Raw genomic sequence first — 26217 nt, 5'->3', positions numbered from 1 at the left:
TGTTTTTAAAAGTGATATTTCCACATCAAGCTGTGAATTCCTGAAGCCTGAAGTGAAGTCAAATTGCTCTGCTTTGTAGCCTTAGCAATGGTACTATATTTTGGGTACAGTTGCCGTGAGCCTGTTCAGAAACTTCTGTGTTGGCTGTATGAGTAATAAGCTGCACAGAGCAGGATCACTGACACCTGCACTAATCCATTGACTGGTACAGGGCCGGTTCAAGTAACAATTGGGCCCTAGGACAAAATTAGCCTGGGGGCCCCCCAACAGACACCCCCTGACCGAAAATCGTCATTAGAGGCCCTTTATTGCAGCCAAATTTTCCTACTGGGCCCAAGAGCTGGCTGCTGACCCTCCCCCAATCACCTCCCAACTTAACAGACTCTGCAGAGTCCCTGGGGAGGGACACCTTGGGGGCCCCTACAGGCTCTGGGGCAATTGCCCATTTTTTCCTATGGTAGCTCCGGCCCTGGACTGGTAGCAAACGGATGCCTCTGCATCTACCAGTTGTTGTATTCTATGCACATAACAAAAAAAACAAACAAACCTGGATTTAAAGGGACCCAGAGCAGTGCCCTGAAAAAGAAATTGGGACTTACTTGGGACTTCCTCCTGCCTCCCGTAGCCCGCCAGGTCTCCTGGCATCCTCTTGCTTCCTTCCGTGACGCCATCACGCTGGTCATCATAAGTCCTGCACATGCGCGGTTCTCTAAAGACTGAACTGCGCATGCGCAGGATTATGCGCTGGAGGCGTGCACCTGCGACTTAAGACAAAGTCCCTGTATTACCATCTTCTTCCTTTCTGCGCTGGTGGGACCGCGGAAAGGAAGAAGATGCTGGAGGAGCGCCCAGGTGAGTCCAAATATATTCTTCAGGGCACTGCTCAGGGTCCTTTTTAATTTAGCCTGGTTGCTTTTTTTTATTTTTTTTTTATTTTAACCACTTGAGGACCACAGTGGTAAACCCCCTAAAGAGCAGGCTGTATTCTTCATAATTGGCCACTGCAGCTTTAAGGCCAAGCTGCAGGGCCGCACAACACAGCACACGAGTGATTTCACCCCCCCCCCCTTCTCCCCACCAACAGAGCTCTCTGTTGGTGCAGTCTGATGCCCCCCCCCCCCCCCCCTTGTGTTTATTAAATATTTTTGTTCATATTTTTATAATTTTTTTTTTTACTTTTTAGAAATTCCCTCCCTCCCCCCAGCCGGCCAATCCTGGCGATCGGCTGTCATAGGCTTCTGCCTATGAGAGCCGATCGCTCTCTTGTCCCCCAGGGGGACAGCCGTTTCACACAGCTGTCCCCAGTGCAGCACTGCTGCTGATCGCAGCGCTGCACTATGTAAATAGACGGCGATCACGCCGTCTAGCAGTCTCCTGAGCGGCAATAGCCGCTCTGAGACTGAAGAGGGGGCAGAGCTCCGCCCCCCGAGAAGGAGGCGCGCGCACTCTGCGCACGATCTCCTTCAGTAGCAGGCTCCAGGACCTGACACCAATTGGCGTTAGGCGGTCCTGGGGCTGCTGCCAGAGCCACGCCCATCGGTGTGGAGCGGTCGTCAGGTAGTTAAAGCACCGGCAATTTTCAAAAGCTCCTTAAAGGCACCTGCACAATGATTCCCTATGAGAGTTCACATCTAAGTGGTTCATTTCTGATCCACTCATCAAAGCGCTGCCTGTACCATTTTCTGAGTGTTTTTGCTCAAATGGAACGTATAGGAAAATCGCAAAGCGTTTGAAAAAGCGCCTGGTACAGGGATTTCCCCCAAATACAATTGTATTTACCGGTATTGTTTTCCGGGTCAAAGAGTTCACTTCCTGACTTGCAAAAGCGCTTTGAAACGCGCTTTATGCAAAATGACAGCGTGTAGCTAAGCGCCAAGAGGAGAAAAAACAAACGCGCAAAAAAAAAAAAAAACCCACTACAAATCGCAAAACACATTCGCTAGCGTTTTTATTCAGAATTTTGTTAGTGATTTCATGAGCGTTTTCCGGCGCTTTTGGGAGAGATTTTAAAAAGTGTAAGCTTTTTGCCAGCGATTGTGTAGCGATTTGCGATTAGCGATTTTAATTCTGATTGGTCCTTTCAATGTATCAGAATTTTATTACAGCTTGCAATCGCACTCAAATCGCTATCTGTAGCGATTCATGAGCGATTTGCCTGCGCTTCAATACATTACATTCAAGCGCAAACGCTCCCAAACTGCTGCATGTCCTGCGATTGCGATTTTGCTAATCGCAATCGCTACTGTGGAATTTGTTACATTTATTTACATTGGCAGAGCGTTTAGGGAAAGCACTAGCGCTTCAAAGCGCTCCCTAATCGCTGAAAAAAAATCGCTCTAGTGGGTTCCATCCCTGAATGTTTAGCTCCTAGGACCTAGGTGATTCACACCTTTGCAACAAAAGCATTTCAGACCACCAGCAAGCAAGAAAATCCTCAGAATAATTTCACCAGTTCACCCCCAAGGGTTTTTATCCTAACGGACCAGAGCAATTTTCAGTTGTCAGTGCTCCTCCCTTTTATTCCCTAATAACTTTATTACTACTTATCACAAGAAAATGATCTATACCTCGTTTTTTTCGCCACCAATTAGGCTTTCTGTGGATAGTACATTTTGCTAAGAATTTTTTTATTCTAAATGCGTTTTAATGAGAAAAACAGAAAAAAAAGAAAAAAAATCATTTCTCCTCAGTTTTCAACCATTATAGTTTTAAAATTAAACATTCTCCTGTGGATAAAACAAACACGTTTTATTTGCCCAGTTGTCCCGATTATTAAACAGTTTAAATGATGTATGGCGACAGTATATTATTTTGAAATATAAGTGTTATTTTTCTGTTGTGTTTTTTTTTTATTCTGGCCATAATTACAAGCCCCTATGTAATAAATTAAAATTAATTTCCCCCCATAAAATATAAATTAACAAAGCTGAGTCCCTAAGGCAACTATTTATTTATTTTTTTAGCTGATTTTTTTTTTTTACAAGTGGTTTTTTTTTTGGGGGGGGGGGGGGGGGAGGGTTGGAAGTTTAATTTTATTAAGATCTGTATGTACTTGAAAATGAATGTATTTTGTAGGTGTAATATACTTTTTGGCCACAAGATGGCGCTAGTGAACACTCATAGGAAATGTTCACTTTTTTTTTTTTTTTTTCTTCACTTTATTTAATTGTTACATTTCCTGTTATTGTGAATGGACGTAGCCGCTGTTCGCGGTCACGTCCATTCACTCCAGGCACTGCGATTGGGTAGAGGACCGTTCGGTCCTCTTCCCCAATCACCCAGCATGGAAGCCCGACGGAAACAGCGGCAGTAGCGGCGCACACACGGCGGTAGCAGCGGCGGGACGTATTAAAACGTCATGTTGCTGTTAATAGCGGTAAGCATGACGTTTTAATACGTTAGGATGTCAGTAAATGGTTCAACAGCACCTTTTTTTTTTTTTTTTTTAAACCTACTTTTTTTTTGCACTTTTTCAATTGCTGGATGCTGGGAAAAATGTATTTTAATGTGAAGATAAAAATTAACTCCTAGGAGAACCAGTGAATTGCACATTAACTGGTTAAATTCACAGCCTATTACACAGTTCTATACAGTAAATATTAGGGATGCAAATGATAAACATGCACAAGTATAAGGAACGAACTGTAGTGAAAATAAGGCAAAAAAATTCCTTTTTTTTTTTTTTTGAATTCATTTCTAAATTTAAGTCAGTGTTTGCCCATCGTATCTGTCCCCGATGTACATTCTAAAATGTATCAGATGGTGGCAACTCTTTAGTCCTGTCAGATGCAGCTCTGTGAAATGTTTGTTTACTGATAGTTCTGAAGCCAGTATAAAAATATACCTGGTCTCCCAGCATGCTCTGTGAGGAGAATCCTGCATAACTAATTAGCCTAGGCTAAACCTCACTAGGTGGGCGGGGCTACATGCCAATGTACAGCAATATATAGCTATAGGGAGTATTGATGCTGAAACCAAATTTCCATAGAAGTGGGTGTCCTGAATAATTTACTACACTCTACTATAAGTCATTGTCGTGTCTCTTGAATTTTGAGTAGATTGTCTTTAGATTTTATGTTTTTATTTATTTTTTAAAACTAGGAATACATTGTACATTTCTTTAAAAAGAGATACAGCTATTAATGGCACAACCCCCCCCCCCCCCCCGCCCAAAAAAACCCCTTACCGTACTGCATTCTACTATATGTCACTACAGAGCCCAGCTTTAAAGGGTTATTTAAAGCGGAATATAACCCTGCATTTCAACTTTGCTCTAAAACATTATTTACAGCATATTATATGCAACCAGCATTTTTTTTTTTTTACTAGACCAGCATTGGAAGGGTTACACAGAGCTTTAAAGTTCCGTGGAGAGAAATGCTGCCGCAGCCGAAGTTTAGATAGATAAATTTAAGTAAACACAATGTAACAAGTGTGGAATGTGATACACACTCTGACTGTGCAGGAGCTCCCGGACACAGAGAGAGAGTGAGTCACATTCCTCACTTGTTACATTGTGTTTACTTAAATGTATATATCTAAACTTCGGCTGCGGCAGCATTTCTCTCCACCGAACTTTAAAGCTCTGTGTGTAACCCTTCCAATGCTGGTCTAGTAAAAAAAAAAAAATGCTGGCTGCATATAATATGCTGTAAATAATGTTGTAGAGCAAAGTTTGAAATGCTGGGTTATATTCCGCTTTAAGAGAAAAAAAAAAATCAGTTAAACTTACCAGGGGCTTCTTGCTGCCCCTTGGAGTCCTCCTGTGCCCGCGTCGTCCACCGTAAGCAAGCAGCGGTGACCCCCACAAATCTGGCTGGTCTGCAGCTATGGCGGATGCACGCCCGGCCCCTGATCACGCTCTGCGCAGTAGCGTTTTTTTTTAATCTGCGAGAGCGCAGTGAGGAGGCGCATGACTGGCCAGCTTTGCGGGGGTTACTGCTGCCTGCCGGAGGACGTCGTGGGCACAAGATGACTCCAGGGGGCTGCAAGAAGCCCCAGGTAAATAAAACTTTTTTTTTTATTGCCACTTTAGATTTTCTTTTAAAGTGAAAACTATAGATCCCTCTCTAACTCCCGTGTGGCTTCTCTCTCTGCAGGGAGGGGAAGAAGTGGCTGTCGATGCGCAGTGTCTTGCGGCAGAAGATCCTGAAGCCCAAAGACGTTTACGTCTACGCCGGCGGGATGAACGAAGTAATAAGCGACTTGATCAAACGCATCGAAGTCCTCCGGAGCCGCGAAGAGGACGGCGAAACTGTGACCAACTGCAACGACCTGTACTTCAAATACTCCATGGAAGGTCTGTGACTGAACTGCACATAGATCTATGTATGGAAACTGGAGGTGGATACAAGGGGGGACAATGAGATTCTAATCCTTCCGAGTTGATGCAAGATTTATGCAGCTCAAAAATGGAGCAATGAAGTGCATCCTTTCAAAGCAGCATAGATTTATATAACGTTTGCATCAACTCAGAATCATTAGCATACCTCCCAGCTTTATGATAAGAGGGAGGGACCTTTTAAAACATACCCCTAACCACGCCCCACCACACCCCCTAGTCACACATATCTCAGAATAAATAAGCAAAAAAGTAGTTTTACAATTCCAACCACTCTCAGGGCTCTTTTTCACTATGAAATGCGATCACGATTCCGATCGCAATCGCGTTTCAATTTCCACCATGCGATTGCGATTGAGCTACTATACTCATTATAGTCCAGCTCAATCGCATACAAAACGCGGCAGGACAACGATTGCGCTTTGACCAAAATCGCATCGCAATCGGACCGCACTAATGGAAATTGCTGCTGCAGTTTCCATTAGTTTAATGTACCTTGCGATTTGCGATCAGAAACAAATCGCAAATCGCAGGCTAGTGGAAAAAGGCCCTAATCCTTTCTATCATAATTCATTTTTTCTTCATATTATCATTTTGTAATCCTATATAGTGTAATAATCTGCCTGTATCCCTGCGTCCTCCTGTGTCCGTGCGTTCAGGCCAGTGTGGCATGTGGGCGGACCTTAGACAGCACAGGACTGGTGCAGGGGGCGGTTGTGTGCTCACATTGCAGCATGCATACACGTCGCGGCCGTTGTGTTGTGTGGGCATGTATATGTAGCGGCTGTGTGCATGCACCCTGACCGTGCGGGCGATGTTGCGATGAGGAGGGGCTTGTGAGGGGCGTAGCGGCCAAGGCCTAGCGCTCTCTATTAGAACAGGCCTAAGATCTAGTGAGAAATATATTAGTATAGAAGATGTGAATAAAGTCACTTATTTTTTTTTTGTAGAACAATACATATATTTACATAGATATCTACATCAGTCCTGAAAGAGGAACACATGAAGAAGGAGGGACAGGGGGATTTAGTTTCCAAAGAGGGACTGTCCCTTCAAAAGAGTTTTATTGAAACCTTCGATTACAGGCACTCATAATTGTTCCGACTCCTTGACTCCAACTCCACAGCCCTGAAAATATTGGTAAACGTGGATATTTTATGATCATAATTAATAGCAGAATATATCTCTATCTCTCTGATCCTCTACTAGCAGCTATCTGTGGCCCTTTTTTTTACATGTACGCCCTTTCCACACACAGCGCCACATGGTCACAGTTTTAAAATGCTTAATTTAACACCCTCCAAACCATCCATGTGAAGTAAATGAAGGCTTTGGGTGGTGTTTACATTGTAGGTAGCAGTTGAGGTGTTTGTAGAGGCTTTGGGCAGAGGTGGCAGGGTGGTGGTGGTTGTGGTGTGCTTGTACACGCTTTGGGCGGAGGTGACATTTGCAATGTGGGTGGCGGTTGTGTTGTAGGTGACAGTTTGGGTGTGCTTGTGCAGGCTTTGGGTGGCAGGATACTTTGGGCAGAGATAATATTCGTCTTGTAGGCGACAGGGTGGCGGTTGTGTTGTAAGCGGAGGTTATGGTGTGCTTGCAGAAGCTTTGGGCGGAGGTAGCATTTGTGTTGTAGGAGGCGGTTGTAGTGTGCTTGCAGAAGCTTTAGGCGGAGGTAGCATTTGTGTTGTAGGAGGTGGTTGTAGTGTGCTTGCAGAAGCTTTGGGCGGAGGTAGCATTTGTGTTGTAGGAGGCGGTTGTAGTGTGCTTGCAGAGGCTTTAGGCGGAGGTAGCATTTGTGTTGTAGGAGGCGGTTGTAGTGTGCTTGCAGAAGCTTTAGGCGGAGGTAGCATTTGTGTTGTAGGAGGTGGTTGTAGTGTGCTTGCAGAAGCTTTGGGCGGAGGTAGCATTTGTGTTGTAGGAGGCGGTTGTAGTGTGCTTGCAGAGGCTTTAGGCGGAGGTAGCATTTGTGTTGTAGGAGGTGGTTGTAGTGTGCTTGCAGAAGCTTTGGGCGAAGGTAGCATTTGTGTTGTAGGAGGCGGTTGTAGTGTGCTTGCAGAAGCTTTAGGCGGAGGTAGCATTTGTGTTGTAGGAGGTGGTTGTAGTGTGCTTGCAGAAGCTTTGGGCGGAGGTAGCATTTGTGTTGTAGGAGGTGGTTGTAGTGTGCTTGCAGAAGCTTTGGGCGAAGGTAGCATTTGTGTTGTAGGAGGCGGTTGTAGTGTGCTTGCAGAGGCTTTAGGCGGAGGTAGCATTTGTGTTGTAGGAGGTGGTTGTAGTGTGCTTGCAGAAGCTTTGGGCGAAGGTAGCATTTGTGTTGTAGGAGGCGGTTGTAGCGTGCTTGCAGAAGCTTTAGGCGGAGGTAGCATTTGTGTTGTAGGAGGCGGTTGTAGTGTGCTTGCAGAAGCTTTGGGCGGAGGTAGCATTTGTGTTGTAGCAGGCGGTTGTAGTGTGCTTGCAGAGGCTTTGGGCGGAGGTAGCATTTGTGTTGTAGGAGGCGGTTGTAGTGTGCTTGCAGAAGCTTTGGGCGGAGGTAGCATTTGTGTTGTAGCAGGCGGTTGTAGTGTGCTTGCAGAGGCTTTGGGCGGAGGTAGCATTTGTGTTGCAGGAAACGGTTGTAGTGTGCTTGCAGAAGCTTTGGGCGGAGGTAGCATTTGTGTTGTAGGAGGCGGTTGTAGTGTGCTTGCAGAAGCTTTAGGCGGAGGTAGCATTTGTGTTGTAGGTGGCAGTTGTAGTGTGCTTGCAGAAGCTTTGGTGTGCGCAGGCTTTGGACAGATGTGGCATTCATGCTGTATATGGCAGGGTGGCGTTCGCATTGTAGGTAGCGGTTGTGGTGTGCTTGTAGAGGCTTTGGGTGACTCTAGTGAGCACGGATAAAACAGCACAGGAGATTTGGATGCAGCCGGCGCCACCACAGGCTGTAATAGGAATTACGGCTCAAGTTACTGGAAGCCAAATGACATCATTCCCCCACTATTCATGGCGGCCTGTATGGGCCGCCGGGAGTTGTGCAGGAGCAGGGTGAGCTGTATAATGGCTGTATCCTGAGCCCAAATATCTATCCCGGCAGCAGATTTATAGGTAAGCAGCTGTAGGCTTTGGGTGGGGATCACAGTAGGCAGCAGATGTGATGTGCAAATGTTGAGTATATAAGATAATTTGTGATTCCTTTGTGAATTGTGGGTTTACTGGTAATTATACTAGTCTGTTGATGTCATGCTGGCCACACTGAAAGGAATACAGATCTATGTGTTTGCGTATGAAATTTTCTTGCATTGAACACTGCTTTTCTCCCTGTCACCCCCCCCCCCCCCCCCTCCAGCTGTGGCCACGGTGCTGTACGAGAGCCGGCTGGGATGCCTGGAGAACGAGGTGCCGAAGAAGACGGTGGAGTACATAGAAGCCCTGGAACTGATGTTCAGCATGTTTAAGATCACCATGTATGCCGGGGCCATTCCCAAGTGGCTGCGCCCCCTCATCCCCAAGCCCTGGGAGGAATTCTGCCGCTCCTGGGATGGACTCTTCAAGTTCAGTAAGTGCTTATTGCCTGGTGACAGTGCTTGTTCCTACAGCACCCATGTGTGTTTGTGGCACTTGTGTATTTTGACAGCACCCATGTGTGTCTGTGGCACTTGTGTATTGTGCCAGCACCCATGTGGGCTCTTCATCTTTTTCCTCGCCCCTAAAGGGGGCCACACAACAACCTTTTTCAATTGGAGAATTTAATTTTTAATTTTGAAACATCTGACCGCATGTGTACATGTATTTGATGTAAAATTCCCCCCCCCCCCAGCATGAGAAATTATCGCAAACTGAAACAAATGCCTGTCAGGCTTGTCTGGTCAATGACTATAGGTCAGGCTGTATGCCCATGTGACTGACCTATAGCCCAGCCCGTAACACCTGCGCAAACTCCTACCTAACCCAGAACTACAATAACCCTGCAGGTAGATGTAGCACACAGACAGACAGATAGTATCCACGAAACAGAACCTAAGGTACAATGCAAGGCACAGTATACACAGGTATTATAGTCACCTGAGGCCTGGAAGATGAAGCAGTCCAGATGAGTCAGATGGTTGTTAGCAGGTATGCAATCCAACAACAAAACGAAAATCCTTGCGCTCTTGTCCAGAAACCAAAGTCACTCTCACAGTTCCTTAATACTATGCATTGCGCTGCTCTGTTATTAGGGCAAGGAGAACAAATCTAGGTGGGAAAGGAGTCCTCCATAGTGCATTATCAAAAGGATACATTTTTTTTTCCGCAAACAATATTGTACTTACAAGATTGCAGTAAAAACTCTCATATCAGCGGTAAAGCCAACCCTGGCAGCAGGTAACAACGTGCTGTGGCCAGCAACACGGTCTCAGATAGCCTGGGAGGCGTCTCGCTGGGGGGTGGGCGGGGCTTGGTATCAGCATGCGTATGATGTCATGACTCGTTTCGGCGCTCTGCTCCTTCGTCAGATCTGCCGAGACCCAGAGGCTTGCGTCTCAGCGTGGCTCTCGCCGTTCCGCCGCCAAGAGTGCCCCGAGGATCTTGCATACATAACCCGTTATGTTTAATATCACTTGCATGCATTGTGAAGTAGTCACACATTTACTTGAAATGGTCACACAAGTTTCTGCTGAATCTACAGGTCAGATCCTCGTGGACGAGAAGCTGCGGGAGATAGAGGCCAGCCTGGAGCGTGGGGAGGAGGTACAAGGGGGCCTCCTGACCTCCATCCTCATCAGCAAGGAGCTGACGGTGGAGGAGCTGTACGCCAACATGACGGAGATGCTCCTCGCGGGCGTCGACACGGTAAGACTGGCCGGTGCCTCTGTTCATCATCTTCTGTTCGCCGAAGGTTACTAACAAACAAACGCTTGTCGACAATCATATCATGGATGCTATTAGCTTAAAGAGACTCTGAAGCGAGAATAAATCTCGCTTTAGAGCTCATAGTTAGAAGGGGCATGTGTGCCCCTGCTAAACCGCCGCTATCGCTAAGCTAAACGGGGGTCCCCTCACCCCCAAACCCACCCCTGCGACACTTGGTCGCAGACTTGGTCGCTCCTGGAGGCAGGGCTAACGGCTGCAGCCCTGCCTCCAGTCGCGTCTATCAGCAGCGCATCGCCGCCTCTCCCCCGCCCCTCTCAGTGAAGGAAGACTGAGAGGGGCGGGAGAGAGGCGGAGATACGCGCTGACAGACGCGCAAGAGGCAGGGCTGCGGCGGTTAGCGCTGCCCCAACCAGGAAGCGCTCCCCCGCTGCACCGAGGGGATTTGGGGGTGAAGGGACCCCCGTTAAGCCGCGGGACAGCGGCGTTTTAGCAGGGGCACGCATGCCCCTGCTATCTATGAGGTCTGAAGCGAGATTTATTCTCGCTTCAGACTCTCTTTAACCACTTCAGCCTTCAGTCGTTTTTCACCTTATGCATTCGAGCAATTTTCACCTCCCATTCATTCACCAATAACTTTATCACTACTTATCACACTGAATTGATCTATAGCTTGTTTTTTTCCACTACCAATTAGGCTTTCTTTGGGTGGTACATTTTTCTAAGAACTATTATTTTTTTCTAAATGCCTTGTAACGGGAATATTAAGAAAAATAAATTGAAAAAATTCATTATCTCTCAGTTTTCGGTTAAAATAATACATGCTACCATAATTAAAACCCACATATTTTTCTTTGCCCATTTGTCCCAGTTATTATACCATTTAAATTATGTCCGTATCGCAATGTATGACGCCAATATTTTATTTGGAAATAAAGGTGCATTTTTTCAGTTTTGCATCCATCACCATTTACAAGCTTATAATTTAAAAAATATTAGTAATATACCCTCTTGACATGCATATTAAAAAAGTTCAGTTCCTTAGGTAACTTTGTTTTTGTTTTGTTTTTTAATTGTAATTTTTTTATTTATTTTTTAGTAAAAAATTTTATTTGGGTATTTTTGTAGTGTGGAAGGTAAACAGTTAATGTTAAATGTCATTGTTTGTGATTTTTATTGAACAAAATGTATGTAGATGTAGTTTTACTATTTGACCACAATATGGCCTCAGGGCGCGATTCCACTTGAGCGGCGCGCGTCTGCGAGATGCGAGCCGGCTCTTCTGGGTCTGCGGGGAAAGCAGACGAATACCATCAGCCGTGTCCTGCACGGCTATGGGATCCGCAGCCTCCCGCGCCGATTCGGATGGAAAAGCCGGCCGAATCGCTAGCGGTAGCGATTCGGCCGGCATTATCATTGCACCCTATGGCAGAGTTTCCCCGCACTATTCGCCTGCGGGGAAACTGCGGATTCGCTCAAGTGGAAACGCGTCTTCCAGGACGTGAACTTTTTTTTCCTCTCTCTTTAGCGAGATCGTGGCTTCTAATAGAAGCCGTCGGTCTTTCTAACGGGGACTTAGATCAATAAATGGGAACTGCGTTCCAGGCCACTTTAAATGCACCAGAGAGTTCTCATTAAACTACCTTAGGCCTCGTTCACATCTAGCTAGCGCAGATGGCCGTGCGATCCGAACGCAACGCATACGATCACACAGCATCTGCTGCGCTGCTGATCCCATCCATTGATTACAGTGATGGGTCAGCTCTGCGCTTCCGGGCAAAATGCAGACAGCAGTACGCAAGCGCTTCCTAGCGCATCATACTGCTGCGCAGCGCAGTAGATGTGAATGGTAGAAGGGCTGTCTATTCCCTTCTGCCGTTCCTGTGTTTCAGCACATCATATGTGCTTCCAAATGTGCACGGAAGCACGTATGAAGTGAACGAGGCCTAAGCCTTTTGGACGTATCTGATACGGCCAAAAGGCTGCAGCCGCGCGCTCCCGTGGCCAAAAAAAGTGCATCTTAGAAGGCAAAAAATACGATATATCCCTCTGAGAAGAGTATTTATGCCCATTTCCACTTTATCCATTGTTCCTTCCAAAAGTATCCCCATGCCTAACTTTCTGTATTACTTTTTGGAGTGACTTTCAGATTATTCTGTCTGCTAAACAGATATAAATCACTCCAAAGAGTCTCCTCCCGAACCAAGGGCATCTCGCAAGACCTCTGGATCTACTACCTGAAGGCCCCAATTTTTGAACTTTTTTTTTTTTTTACCATTGCGAAAGCCCACTGTATTGTTTTAAAGAGAACCCGAGGTGTGTTTAAAGAATGTTATCTGCATACAGAGGCTGGATCTGCCTATACAGCCCAGCCTCTGTTGCTATCCCAAACCCCACTAAGGTCCCCCTGCACTCTGCAATCCCTCATAAATCACAGCCGTGCTGTGAGGCTGTGTTTACATCTGTAGTGTCAGTCTCAGCTGCTCCCCCGCCTCCTGCATAGCTCCGGTCCCTGCCCCCGTCCCTTCCCTCCAATCAGCAGGGAGGGAAGGGATGCAGGCGGGGACTGGAGTTCTGCAGGAGGCGGGGAGAGCAGCAGACTGACACTATAGAGATAAACACAGCCAGCTCTGACAAGCTGTTTGTCAGCACGGCTGTGATTTATGAGGGATTGCAGAGTGCAGGGGGACCTTAGGGGGGTTTGGGATAGCAACAGAGGCTGGGCTGTATAGGCAGATCCAGCCTCTGTATGCAGATAATATTCTTCAAACCCACTTCGGGTTCTCTTTAAAGTAAAATATATAAGACATTGACACCTTCATATCACTCCCTGCTGGATGTGGGATTGATTCGCCACCCAGTGGTGAAAGTTGAGACTGCACCAGCTATCTTTGATGTTTTACTATTGTACTTTACCCTAATATTTACTTCAGCTTACATTTACTTTTATCACTTTTGAACATAGAGAGCCCATCCGAGCTCTGAGCTCTTCTCTGTAACCTGTTTTATTCCATAAAAAAAAAAAGAACAACCTTATTTTTACAGCAACATAAAACCACTTTGGGAGAACTAGTTGCTAATAGGCCTTCTGCCAGGTGACATTGGAGAGCAAGGATGGTTTATTAAGATGGTAATAATTCCAAGTTGAAGCAAATTTTATGTAATTATAGGCAGCTTGTGCAAGCTGCATACATTTGATGTTTGTTCATAGGTGCGGAAAGTCTTTTTAAATCACCTCCCTCCCTCCCCCCCCCAATTTCAGACCTCCTTTACGCTGTCCTGGGCCACCGACCTCCTGGCCAGGTACCCTGCGGTGCAGCAGATGGTGTACAGTGAAATTGTGAAGAATCTCGGGAAAGACAGAGTGCCCATGGCGGAAGATGTGCCAAAAGTACCACTGGTACGAGCAGTCCTGAAGGAGACACTGAGGTATGTGGAGGAGTCGCTGGTAATGCAGAGAGTGGCGATCTGGGGGCGGGGTTTAGGGGCAATGCAGAGAGTAGGGGCGGGGCTTAGGGGCAATGCAGAGTGTGTGTGTGTGTGTGTGTGTGTGTGTGTGTGTGTGTGGGGGGGGGGGGGGGGTGTTTAGGGGCATGCTGTACTACCAAATAAACAAGAAAACAAAAGTACTGGCAGATACACAGATAACTTGTAAACACAGAATGTTAACCCTATGGCTGCTTCCAAGAAAGCAGAAAGTATCCACACTGCAGATTTATTGCACGGGACGTGCGGTAAGCCTATGCGCACCTACCCGCATACGGCGTCAATCACAAAATTAGTTACCAGACTTTTCAGCATGTAAGATGCTCCGGACTATGAGACGCACGTAGGTTCAGAGGGCAAAAAAACAGGGAAAGAAAAATATACTACACCCGGTGAGTCCGTGGTGCAGGAGTGTCTTGTGGATGTTCTCCCCCAATTATTGTGTCCCCCATATACCTCATGTGCCATGTCTCACCTTCTGTCCCCTGTGTCCTCCAGCAATCCCCCCCCCCCTGTCCCTCATGTGTCCCTTCTATCCCCTGTGTCCTCTGCTTCCCCCCTCCCCTCTAGTGTCCTCCTCCGCTCCCCCTGAATAATGTAAAGCAGCATGGCTCAATGGGCTCACCTCATCCATTGGCGATCAGGGACCTCTCTTCTCCCTCAGAGCCGGCTTCTGCTGATGATGCGATCAGCACAAGCCAGCACTACGGGAGCCATGAGGGAGAAGAGAGGTCTCTGATCACCGCAGGAGCCAATGCATGAGGTGAGCCTGTAGAGCTGTGCTGCCGCTGCTTTACATTATTCAGTGGAAGGACAGAAGGGGGGAGCGGAGGACACAGTACAGGGATTCCCCAACATCGCGGCAGGTCGGCAGTTCGTATCGGCGGGCGTTCATGAGTGTATCTGGCATATAAGACGCAAGGGGGAGAAAAAGTGCGTGTTGTATGCCAAAAAATACAGTAAGGGCTAAGGTACCCTTTACCAAACCAGGCTGGACTGTTGAGTAGGATTGGTCAATGACACACTAATAGTTCTAAGATGATATTTACATTTTATGAAACTGTATGCAGGTTGGAAATGGACCAATAACAAGCGGGATCTGTTGCATTTGATTGGCCCATTTCTAAGCTGCCAAAAATTTCCATCAATTTGAAATGATTAACCTCTCATTAATCCTGCCTGTTGCGTATTGAGCACTGGGTGTGTTTAGTGTAACCACTCTCTCATATTCACATATTTTTGACTATTGCCAGGCTGTTCCCGGTGTTGCCAGGAAACGGTCGTGTAACCCACGATGACATGGTCTTGGGAGGATATTTAATTCCAAAAGGGGTGAGTATTCCATACATTAACCTGTAGCTGATAGAAGTCCTACTGTGAAACTCCATTCAGTTATGTTATATCAGAAACTTGTTATGATCAGAGTACAGAGGTCTTAGGGGTGGTTCACACGGAGGCTTTGCGGGCGTTAAACCCGGTGTTTTGGGCAACGGGCAAAAGTGACGTTATTAGGGATCAAGGGCCGTCTTATTATACAAGTGAATGGGAGCGTTTTAGTACAAGCTTTTGCAGGCTTTCATGAAAGTATGTCAATAGATCCCGCACCACGTCTCAAAAGCAACATGCAGCTTCTAGAAGTCGTTGGCTGTTGCTGGCGTTGCGTTAGAATGCCAGCAAACGCCACTGAAAGCCAACCAAACCCTGTATTTCCGCTTCCTGCAGACACAAGTCCCAGCCCTTTCCCTCACTTCCTGCAAAAGCCCAGAAAACGCAACGCTCTCAAACGCTGCGCACTGAAGCCATTAAAAGCCTTCCAAAGCCATTGAAAGCTTAGCTGTTAAATGTTGGCATTCTTGAAAAAAAAATGGTGTTTGAACGAGATGCTGAGCAGAAGCCTGAGTGAGCCAGCCCTTATGCTGGGGATACACGGTACGTTTCTGTACCGTGTATCGAGCAGCTGATCCGGCCAGCTGATAATATTCAGCTGGTCCGATCACGCTGCTCGACCCGCGCCCGCTTGATCCCAGCCAGCGGACAATGGCAGGGAATCTAGCTGCTGATAAGGAGCGCCTGCGGGGACGAGCGGTAATCAATCCGCACGCACGAGTGGGGACGCGGTGGGGGTCGATACACGGATCGACCCGTGTATTCCCAGCATTAATCTGGTTTCATAAAAACCCCTTAAAGCACTGATGGCGAAAAAGCATTTATATTGTGTCTCAGCCCTTATAGCGGGGGAGGACCGCAAGGGACCGATTAGCCTGTAGGGGGCTGGAAGCCCCCGGCAAGTGGGCTCTCTAGTACATTTTAACTCTTCAAAGGGAGAGGAGATTCAATTAACTTCTGCTCATAGTGTCCTTATTTGAAATATGAAGCTTTCTGTTTCTGCATGCTGAGATAAACTTACTATACCCTCTTTTTTTTTTTTTTTCCAAAATAAAATACATGTTAGATGTTACAGCCCCCTTTTTTAAAATGGAATTTTCTGTTCCTCAGTAAACTCCCCTTACATTTATCTGTCGTGATGTTGTTTTGAATGTTTTTTTCATTGTGGTCTGTTGTCTGCGTGTCTCCAGACGCAGCTGGCGTTGTGTCATTACTCCACCTCCTACGATGAGAGCTATTTCCCCACGGCGGAGGAGTTCCAGCCAACCCGCTGGCTGAGGCACGGACATTTGGACAGAGTGGAAAACTTTGGCTCCATCCCATTCGGTTATGGAATCCGCAGCTGTATTGGCAGAAGACTGGCTGAGCTGGAGATCCACCTGGCTCTCATTCAGGTATATTTGGGAAGTAAGATTCTTAAAGCCAATGGGTACCGCTAATGAAAAAAAAAAGTCAGATACTCACCTAAGGAGAGGGAAGGCTCGGTCCTAATGAGCCTTCCCTCTCCTCTCCCGGTGCCCTCGTTGCTGCGCTGGCTCCCCCGTTCGCGGCCGCCGCCGCAGGGACTTCGGAGGTCTTCGGGAGCACTCGGGGTTCCGAAGACGGGCCGCTCCATACTACGCACGCTCGAGTGCATCATAGAGGGCGCTCGCGCATGCGTAGTATGGAGCGGCCGCGTCCTCGGGAGCCCGAGTGCTCCCGAAGGCTTCCGAAACATCCCTTCGGCTGCGGAAGTGGCAGTATTTGACCGAACTGGTCGAATACTGCCACGGGGGATCCTGCGCAGGACCGGGCACCGGGAGAGGAGAGGGAAGGCTCATTAGGACCGAGCCTTCCCTCTCCTTAGGTGAGTATCTGACTTTTTCTTTTTTAAACCGGTAAACATTCACTTTAAGGGGCACCGAGAACCCATGGCCTTGAAGTTGGAAATCAGACTTTTTCAGTGAAATTTTAATTTTAGACCAATCCAGGGGCGTCGCTAGCCCCAAAGATCAGTGGCACGCGCCCCGGATCTATTCTGGGGTGCCACAGACATCCTCCAGGCAGAGTAGAGGCACCACGGCACCCAGCATGACACCACAGAACACGGCAATGGGGGGTATGCTGGTTGCTATGGGTGCTGTGATGCCATGCTAGATGCTGTGAGATGCCTCTATCGGGGCATGCAGGGAGCTGTGGTTCTTCTATGGAAGCATGCTGGGAGTTGTGGTCTCTCAATGCCCGGGGAGCATGGGAGGGGGTCCACTAGAAGGTCAGGGAATGCTATGGGGGGACTGCCAGATAACCTGGCGACAGACCAGCTGACCCCGCAGAAAGCCAGACCAGTTAGCAGAGAAGCCAGGTATCCCTGCCTAGTTAGGTTTAAGTGACACAGCTTATTTATGTGATATACTTTATTTATTTATTGCATTCATGGAAAGGGGAAATTCAGCCAACATTTTTCTGGGCAAGCCTACTTAGACCACTGTTAAGTTCATGTAAATTTGCCTCCACCCATGACCACACCTACATTGTAGTGCATGGCCACACCCATTCTTCAGCTGGAGTTCCCAAAAGTGCCCCGGATCTCCTAGCAACTCCCCTAGACCAATCACAAGACTGATTTTTCCATTTTTCCGGGGTCCCCCCCCCCTTCCTTTATTGCATTCTCTGATGCTCCTCGGAAATTGGAAAATTAGAATTTCGGCGGAATTCCAACCATCCCTTGTGCCCCCTCCCGGTCCATGTGGAGTACGCCATCATGGTCCGCAGCTGCCGCAGTTAAAGCCTTCGCCATGTGGACCGCGCTCCCGGCCGCAATGCATGCAAGGAGCTGTATGTACTAAAGCTTGAGGCATGCATCTCCCTGCATGCATTGCTACCGAAAGCGGAATCCGTGAACTGCGGCAGCTGCAGACAGTGATGGCATATGCCACACAGGCAAGGGGGTGGGGCTACAGGAGCATATGGCACTCCCACTAACACCTGTGCCACCCCAGCGTATTGTGTTACAAACCTCACTTATGGGGAAGTTCATTGTGTAAAGAGGGAAAAAAAATCAAGGGTTGCCAGTGCCCTCTGAGCCTGGTACACACGCCCAATTTTGATTGGTCAATCGCTGACCTTTTTTACAGCCTTCATGTAATATGATAGTTTACCTACACAATCTGTGAATGGTATTCAAAACCTATTGGCCCTCATACTACATTGAGGCGGTAATACTGGCCAATCAAAATTGAAGGGTATACTGTGTCGATGGGCCTTTTTTTTTTTTTTTTTTATATGCTCTCTACACACGCATGCACTCACATCTTTGCATACAACTTGCAATTTGTATACAGTATATATTGCAAATCTATACATTTAATTAAAAAAATGCAGCAAAGAGCTCTAACTCCCCACCAGAATAAGGATACTTAAAGGGACTCCGAGCAGTAACTCAATTCAAAATCTGAACTTACCTGGGGCTTTCTCCAGCCCACCGTAGGTCGGGAGGTCCCTCGGCGTCCATCTGGCTCTTCTCCCAGGACCTGGCCAGAAATGGCTCCCCGGCGCGCATGCGCAGTACTGTCACGCTGGCCGCCGTGATGACGCGAGGGGGCCGGCGTGGTGACGACAGATGTGACATTTCAGGAAGGAGCCCGACACTCGGGCCCAGAGCCGCCGGGGAGCTATTTCTGGCCAGGCCCTGAGAGAAGAGCCAGATGGACGCCGAGGGCCCTCCCGACCTACGGTGGGCTGCAGAAAGCCCCAGGTGAGTACCAATTTAATTTTTTATTTAGAGCTCTGAGTCCCTTTAAAAAGAACCCGAGGCGGCTGTAAAAAAACAAAACAAACAAAAAAAACCCAAACCACATACTATCTGATCCACGCCGCCTCCTGGCCTGATCTGCGCTGCTCCATGCCGTTCTCTGTTTTCCTATTCCTCCTCCGCAGTTGGTGAAACCTTCAATCACTGGCGGAGGTAATCCAAGATGGCCGTGACCCGGAAGTATTTCCTGGGTCACGGCTTAGCTGCCGATTGGAGGAGGCGGGGGAGTGAGGCGACAGAGGCGGGGAGCAGGTTGGCGGAGGCAGGGGGAATGATGCAGGGGATGCAGTTCAATTGACATACTGGCAGGTAAACAGGAGGATAGTGACAATCAGATTGTCGCCAGCTTTGAGGGGGGGGGGGGGGGGACAGTCTGGGGAGGGACTGGCAGCAGCAGGACCAGAGGCGTAGCTAGGGTTTTCAGCGCCTGGGGACAAAGACTATTAATGCCCCCCCCCCCCTGCGCCAAAAGGAGGCGTGGCCACATAATAAATGCGGGCGTGGTTATGGGTGGAGCCAAATGTATATGGAGGTTAGCAGGCTCACGCTCACCCACCCTCCCTCAGTATGTACCTTCCAGCATGTTCCAAAACACATTCCCCCCCATCAAGACAAATTCAGCAATCATGAGCAAACATGAGGCCCCCAACATGACCAACTCAGCAATCATGAGGCCTCCAACAAGACAAATTTAGCGATCTTGAGGCCCCCAACAAGACAAATTCAGCAATCTTGAGGCCCCCAACAAGACAAATTCAGCAATCATGAGGCCCCCAACAAGACAAATTCAGCAATCATGAGGCCCCCAACAAGACAAATTCAGCGATCTTGAGGCCCCCAACAAATCATGAGGCCCCCCAAAAATAGGAAGCCCCAGGTCTATAGGTGTCCCCAGAATAGGTGGCCAGCAGTATAGATGTACCCAGAATAGGTGGCCAGCGGTATAGATGTCCCCAGAACAGGTAGCCAGGGGTAAAGATGTCCACAGAACAGGTAGCCAGGGGTATATGTGCCCAGTATATGTAAGCAGGGGTATGTGTGCCCAGTATATGTAGCCAGAGGTATATGTGCCCAGTATATGTAGCCAGGGGTATATGTGCCCAGTATATGTAGCCAGGGGTATATGTGCCCAGTATATGTAGGCAGGTGTATATGTGCCCAGTATATGTAGGCAGGGGTTTATATGCCCAGTATATGTAGGCAGGGGTATATATGCCCAGTATATGTAGCCAGGGGTATATATGCCCAGTATATGTAGGCAGGGGTATATATGCCCAGTATATGTAGGCAGGGGTATATATGCCCAGTATATGTAGCCAGGGGTATATATGCCCAGTATATGAAGCCAGGGGTATATATGCCCAGTATATGTAGCCAGGGGTATATATGCCCAGTATATGTAGCCAGGGGTATATATGCCCCGTATATGTAGTCAGGGGGTATATGTCCCCAGTATATGTAGGCAGGGGTATATATGCCCAGTATATGTAGGCAGGGGTATATATGCCCAGTATATGTAGCCAGGGGTATATATGCCCAGTATATGTAGCCAGGGGTATATATGCCCAGTATATGTAGTCAGGGGTATATATGCCCAGTATATGTAGCCAGGGGTATATATGCCCAGTATATGTAGCCAGGGGTATATATGCCCAGTATATGTAGCCAGGGGTATATATGCCCAGTATATGTAGCCAGGGGTATATGTGCGTAGAGTAGGTAGCCGGTGTCCCCCTCCCTGGCTCCCCAGCAGGAGGGGAGCAGCGCAGAGAATAGGGAGAGCTGCTCTCCCTCCTTCGCTCTCCCCTCCATTAATGTCCGGGTGGCTGGCAGCGGCGGGTGGAACTTACCTCCGTCTCGTCGCAGCGCCGGATGGATTAGCCACTACTCTGGTCTGCTCCAGACCAGAGCAGCGGCTGCGGCACCCGAACTTCCGGCGCTGTAGCGAGACGGAGGTAAGTCTTGCCCGCTGCGCCAGAGACACCCGGACATCAATGGAGGGGAGAGCGAGGGAGGGAGAGCACCCTAAGGTGAGAGAAGGGGGGGAGATGGCCCCCTTCTCCACCGTCCGCATAGCTCTCCCTCTTCTCTGCGCTGCTCCCCTCCGCAGAAGAAAAAACAAAAAAGCAAAAAAAACAAAGCAGCTCAGCTAGGCGCCCTTAAGGACCCGGCGCCCGGGGGCACTTGACCTACCCCGACCCCCCCTAGCTCCGCGCCTGAGCAGGACACAGAGGCATGTCATTTTGCAGAGAACATGCCTGTGTGTCAGGGGTCTAGTCCTGGAAAAAGAAGTGAGTGGACTCACCCAAAAAAACCCCCGAAAAATGGGCGTGGTTAAGCATAGTGTGGGCGTGGTCATGGGTGGGGCCAAATATACATGGCCTTAGCAGTGGTATAAAAGGTCTGCCAGGGGAAGTTTGAGCTCTGTTGTAGTGTATCCCCAAAAAGTAGATGTAATCTGACAGCATTTCACCAAAAATACACATAATCTGGCAGAGGTTCCTCCAAAATACAGATAATATGGCAGTGGTTCTCCCAAAATAGACAATCTGGCAGCAGCAGTTCCCCAACATCTGGAAGCAGTTCCCCAAAATACGCGAAACCTGGCAGCGGATCACCCAAAATACATGTAACACACAAAGGACATATAATCTGGCAGTAGTGGTCCCCCAACATACACAATCTGGCAGCGGTTCCCCAAAATACACGTAATCTGGCATCAGCGGTTCCCCAAAAATACAGATCTGACAGCAGTTCTCCCAAAATAGGTACCCCCAGTATAGCTAGCCAGGTGTATAGGTGTCCCCAGTATAAGTAGCCATGTGTATAGTTGTTTCCAGAATATGTGGCCAAGTGTATAGATGTCCCCAAAATAGGTAGCCAGGTCTATAGGTGTCCCCAGTATAGCCTGGTGTCCCCAGTAAATGTAACCAGGTGTTCAGGTGTCCCCAGTATAGCCAGGTGTATAGGTGTCCCCAGTATATGTAGCCAGGTGTATAGGTATCCCCAGTATAGCCAGGTGTATAGGTGTCCGCAGTATATATAGGCAGGTGTATATGTCCCCAGTATATGTAGCCAGTTGTATAGGTGTCCCCAGTATATGTAGCCAGGTGTATAGTGGCCCCAGTATATGTAGCCAGGTGTATAGTGACCCCAGTATATGTAGCCAGGTGTATAGTGGCCCCAGTATATGTAGCCAGGTGTATAGTGGCCCCAGTATATGTAGCCAGATGTATAGTGGCCCCAGTATATGTAGCCAGATGTATAGTGGCCCCAGTATATGTAGCCAGGTGTATAGTGGCCCCAGTATATGTAGCCAGGTGTATAGTGGCCCCAGTATATGTAGCCAGGTGTATAGTGGCCCCAGTATATGTAGCCAGATGCATAGTGGCCCCAGTATATGTAGCCAGGTGTATAGTGGCCCCAGTATATGTAGCCAGGTGTATAGTGGCCCCAGTATATGTAGCCAGATGTATAGTGGCCCCAGTATATGTAGCCAGGTGTATAGTGGCCCCAGTATACGTAGCCAGATGTATAGTGGCCCCAGTATATGTAGCAGGATGTATAGTGGCCCCAGTATACGTAGCCAGGTGTATAGTGGCCCCAGTATACGTAGCCAGGTGTATAGTGGCCCCAGTATACGTAGCCAGATGTATAGTGGCCCCAGTATATGTAGCCAGGTGTATAGTGGCCCCAGTATATGTAGCCAGGTGTATAGTGGCCCCAGTATATGTAGCCAGATGTATGGTGGCCCCAGTATATGTAGCCAGGTGTATAGTGGCCCCAGTATATGTAGCCAGGTGTATAGTGGCCCCAGTATATGTAGCCAGATGTATAGTGGCCCCAGTATATGTAGCCAGGTGTATAGTGGCCCCAGTATATGTAGCCAGGTGTATAGTGGCCCCAGTATACGTAGCCAGATGTATAGTGGCCCCAGTATACGTAGCCAGGTGTATAGTGGCCCCAGTATATGTAGCCAGGTGTATAGGTGCCCCCCCAGCTGGAGAGGAGCAGCGCAGCAGAGAGGAGCATTGGGCAGAGCAGCGGGGAAGGGCGGACGTTTCCCCCCCCCCCCCCTTCCCTCACCTTAGTGCTCCTCTCCCTGGCTCTCCCCTCCATAACATTGTGGCGGTGGCTGGTAGCGGCGGCGGTGGGCGGGACTTACCACCTCCAGTGTTCCGGCGAGTGGACGCTGTGCCTATGCGTGCAGCTAGTCTGGTCTAGTGAAGACCAGACTAGCTGCACGCACGCACAGCGTCCACTCGCCGGAACACTGGAGGAGGTAAGTCCCGCCGCCGCTGCCAGCCACCGCCGCCAGCCACCGCCGCAATGTTATGGAGGGGAGAGCCAGGGAGAGGAGCACTAAGGTGAGGGAAGGGGGGGGGGGGAAACGTCCGCCCTTCCCCGCTGCTCTGCCCAATGCTCCTCTCTGCTGCGCTGCTCCCCTCCAGGGTGCTAGGGCGGACGGCGTCCACTCTCCAAGAAAAGTGAGTGGACGTTGTCCCCCCGCGTTCACGCAGGACTCGACCCCTGCTGTGTGTCCTATAATTTCTTAACAAAAAACAGCCTCGGGTACTCTTAAACCCTTCGTAGGCTGACAGATGGTTGCCTAGAGCAATTTGTGCCTTCATAAAGGGGCCTGCGTGGTTCCGAAACGTTGGCTTTTTAACATTACCATTAACAATAAACAAGTTTATGGGATGTGCCGGCTTTTGCTCCTCTGATGTCCCACAACCCCCGTTCAGCTGCAGTCCTCCCGATATTGAACAAGGTAATATCCTTTTAGTGAGTGCGAGACAAACCAAACATGTATCGGGGGGCCTGGGAGGGACTGACGAGCCTGAACGGGGCTGGAGGAAGCCCCAGGTATGTATACATTTTTCTTTTAAATCTCAGGTACACTTTAAAGAGACTCCGTAACAAAAATTGCATCCTGTTTTTTATCATCCTACAAGTTCCAAAAGCTATTCTAATGTGTTCTGGCTTACTGCAGCACGTTCTACTATCACAGTCTCTGAAATAAATCAGCTTATCTCTCTCTTGTCAGACTTGTCAGCCTGTGTCTGGAAGGCTGCCAAGTTCTTCAGTGTTGTGATTCTGAGATGCATCTCCCCCCTACAGGCCCCTCTCTGCACACTGCCTGTGTGTTATTTAGATTATGGCAGGTTCTCTCTGCTCTATTATCTTTTACAAGCTGGATAAATCCTCCTCTGGGCTGGCTGGGCTTTCACATACTGAGGAATTACATACAGGCAGAGCTGTCTGCACTCTGCAGGAAGAAAAAGCCTGATACTTCAGTGGAAGATAGCTGCAGGGGGAAAGAAACACACAAATGATCTCTTGAGATTAAAAAGGAAGGGTGTATACAGCCTGCTTGTGTATGGATGTATTTTCTATGTGTGGACATACTGTACATCAACCTACTTCCTGTTTTGGTGGCCATTTTGTTTGTTTATAAACAAACTTTTTAAAACTGTTTTTAACCACTTTTAATGCGGCGAGGAGCGGCGAAATTGTGACAGAGGGTAATAGGAGATGTCCCCTAACGCACTGGTATGTTTACTTTTGTGCGATTTTAACAATACAGATTCTCTTTAAAGAAAACCTGTAATGAAAAAAAGTAAAAAAGTTCCCCCGGGGGGGGGGGGGGGTGTACTCGCCTCGGGTGGGGGAAGCCTCCGGATCCTATCGAGGCTTCCCCCGTCGTCCTGTGTCCCACAGCGGTCTCGCTGTGCCCCTCCGAACAGCGGGGATGTAAATATTTACCTTCCCGGCTCCAGCGCAGGCGCAGTATCTGCTCTCTGCTCAGAGATAGGTGGAAATAGCCGATCGCAGTCAGGCCGCTGTACTGCACAGGCACAAGTCTCCTGCACCAGCTTAGTAGAGCGGACCCGACGGAGATCGGCTATTTCCGCCTATCTCCATGCTGAGAGCCGCAACAGCGCCCCCGCTGGAGCCAGGGAAGGTAAATATATTAGCCTTGTCAGGCTTGTCGAGCCTGGATTGCGGGACGCTTCGGGGGAGCCAGCGCTGGATTGCCTGCAGCTACAGGGGAGGGGGAAGCCTCATTGGGACCCTGAAGCTTCCCTCTACCGAGGTGAGTACACCCGAGGGGAACTTTTTTTGTTTTGTTTTTTGTTACAGTATCTTTAAGGGTTAGTTGCAGATGTTACCAATTTTGTTAGGAGGGGAAAAAATCCATATTTTTTTCCTGTAATTTTAGTGATGATATTTTTTATTTAATGTCCTTTTTCCCCCATAACAGTTGCTTCAGAGATTTGAGCTGAAGACTTCACCGAAGACGCAGAACGTCCTCCCCAAAACGCACGGTTTGCTGTGCCCGTCGGGGAGTATCAACGTGCGCTTTGTGGATAGGGGATAAGTATACGTGCGGCAGATCAATGGATGGTCAGTGCCGCCATCGGCTGCTTCTACTGAAGGACCACCGTGTTGCATGAAAAGAGAACTGTACATTTTTGTAGAACCTTTTTTTTTTTTTTTTTTTTTTTTTTTTTAAAGCTGGACTTGGAAGTAGATGATAAAACTCCACTGTGCACTTTTATGTACTGTACGAAATGAGGTCTGAGGGATAAATATCCAGCTTAAAGTATTATTGTAAGGGGGAAAAATAGTGCCCCTGGGGGGTCCTTGCCTCGGGAGGGGAGAGATGCTGGATCCCTGATGCTGAAGGGTACAGAGGAAGCCTCATAAGGATCTACAAGCTTCTCCCTCTCAAGGTAAGTACCTGATGGGGGCACTTTTCTCTTACAGTTCCTCTTTGGACATGATAATCTTAAAACCAGAAGCGTGTGAAAGAAAGAAACATTTTTTTTTTTTTTGTAATAGGGATTCACACTTTTGGGCCCTGATGAACTAAACCAAACTTTTTTTGCATTTTCCATGCGCTACTTGCCTAGGATTCTTTTTCAGAGCATAGTGAGCAGAAAATGATTAGAATAAACTTGATCCAAATTTTAAAGAGACTCTGTAACATCAAAAAGATCCCCTGGGGGGTACTCACCTCGGGTGGGGGAAGCCTCCGGATCCTAATGAGGCTTCCAACGCCGTCCTCTGTCCCACGGGGGTCTCGCTGCAGCCCTCCGAACAGCCGGCGACAGGCCCGACTGTCAGTTTGATATTTACCTTTGCTGGCTCCAGCGGGGGCGCTGTGACTGCTCTCGGCTCCGAACTACACGGAAATACCCGATCTCAGTCGGGTCCGCTCTACTGCGCAGGCGCCGGAAACTTGCACCTGCGCAGCAGAGCAGACCCGCCGGGGATCGGGTATTTCCGTGTAGTTCGGAGCCGACAGCCGTCAGAGCGCCTGCGCAGGAGCCAGGAGGGTAAATATTGACTTCATCTTTCTCGGAGGGCTGCAGCGAGACCCCTGAGGGAC

At 48.4% G+C, this 26217-nt stretch overlaps 1 protein-coding gene across 2 annotated transcripts in view; it reads left to right on the top strand.

Moving 5' to 3' along the window:
* CYP27C1 (cytochrome P450 family 27 subfamily C member 1) overlaps nucleotides 1-25784 on the top strand; it is a 52632-nt gene extending 26848 nt beyond the window's left edge. For both annotated transcript variants that reach the window (XM_068247110.1, XM_068247109.1), the window contains exons 3-9: nucleotides 5100-5299; nucleotides 8658-8867; nucleotides 9978-10141; nucleotides 13422-13588; nucleotides 14899-14977; nucleotides 16222-16425; nucleotides 25087-25784. In XM_068247110.1, the coding sequence (XP_068103211.1) occupies nucleotides 5100-5299; nucleotides 8658-8867; nucleotides 9978-10141; nucleotides 13422-13588; nucleotides 14899-14977; nucleotides 16222-16425; nucleotides 25087-25203 (1141 nt within the window). In that variant the 3' untranslated portion in view covers nucleotides 25204-25784. The remainder of the gene's footprint in view (nucleotides 1-5099; nucleotides 5300-8657; nucleotides 8868-9977; nucleotides 10142-13421; nucleotides 13589-14898; nucleotides 14978-16221; nucleotides 16426-25086) is intronic.
* Nucleotides 25785-26217: the final 433 nt, after the last annotated feature.

The sequence above is a fragment of the Hyperolius riggenbachi genome, chromosome 7 (genome assembly GCF_040937935.1).
Source record: "Hyperolius riggenbachi isolate aHypRig1 chromosome 7, aHypRig1.pri, whole genome shotgun sequence".
Taxonomy (NCBI): domain Eukaryota; kingdom Metazoa; phylum Chordata; class Amphibia; order Anura; family Hyperoliidae; genus Hyperolius; species Hyperolius riggenbachi.
This window is presented reverse-complemented; position numbering and strand designations above follow the sequence as displayed.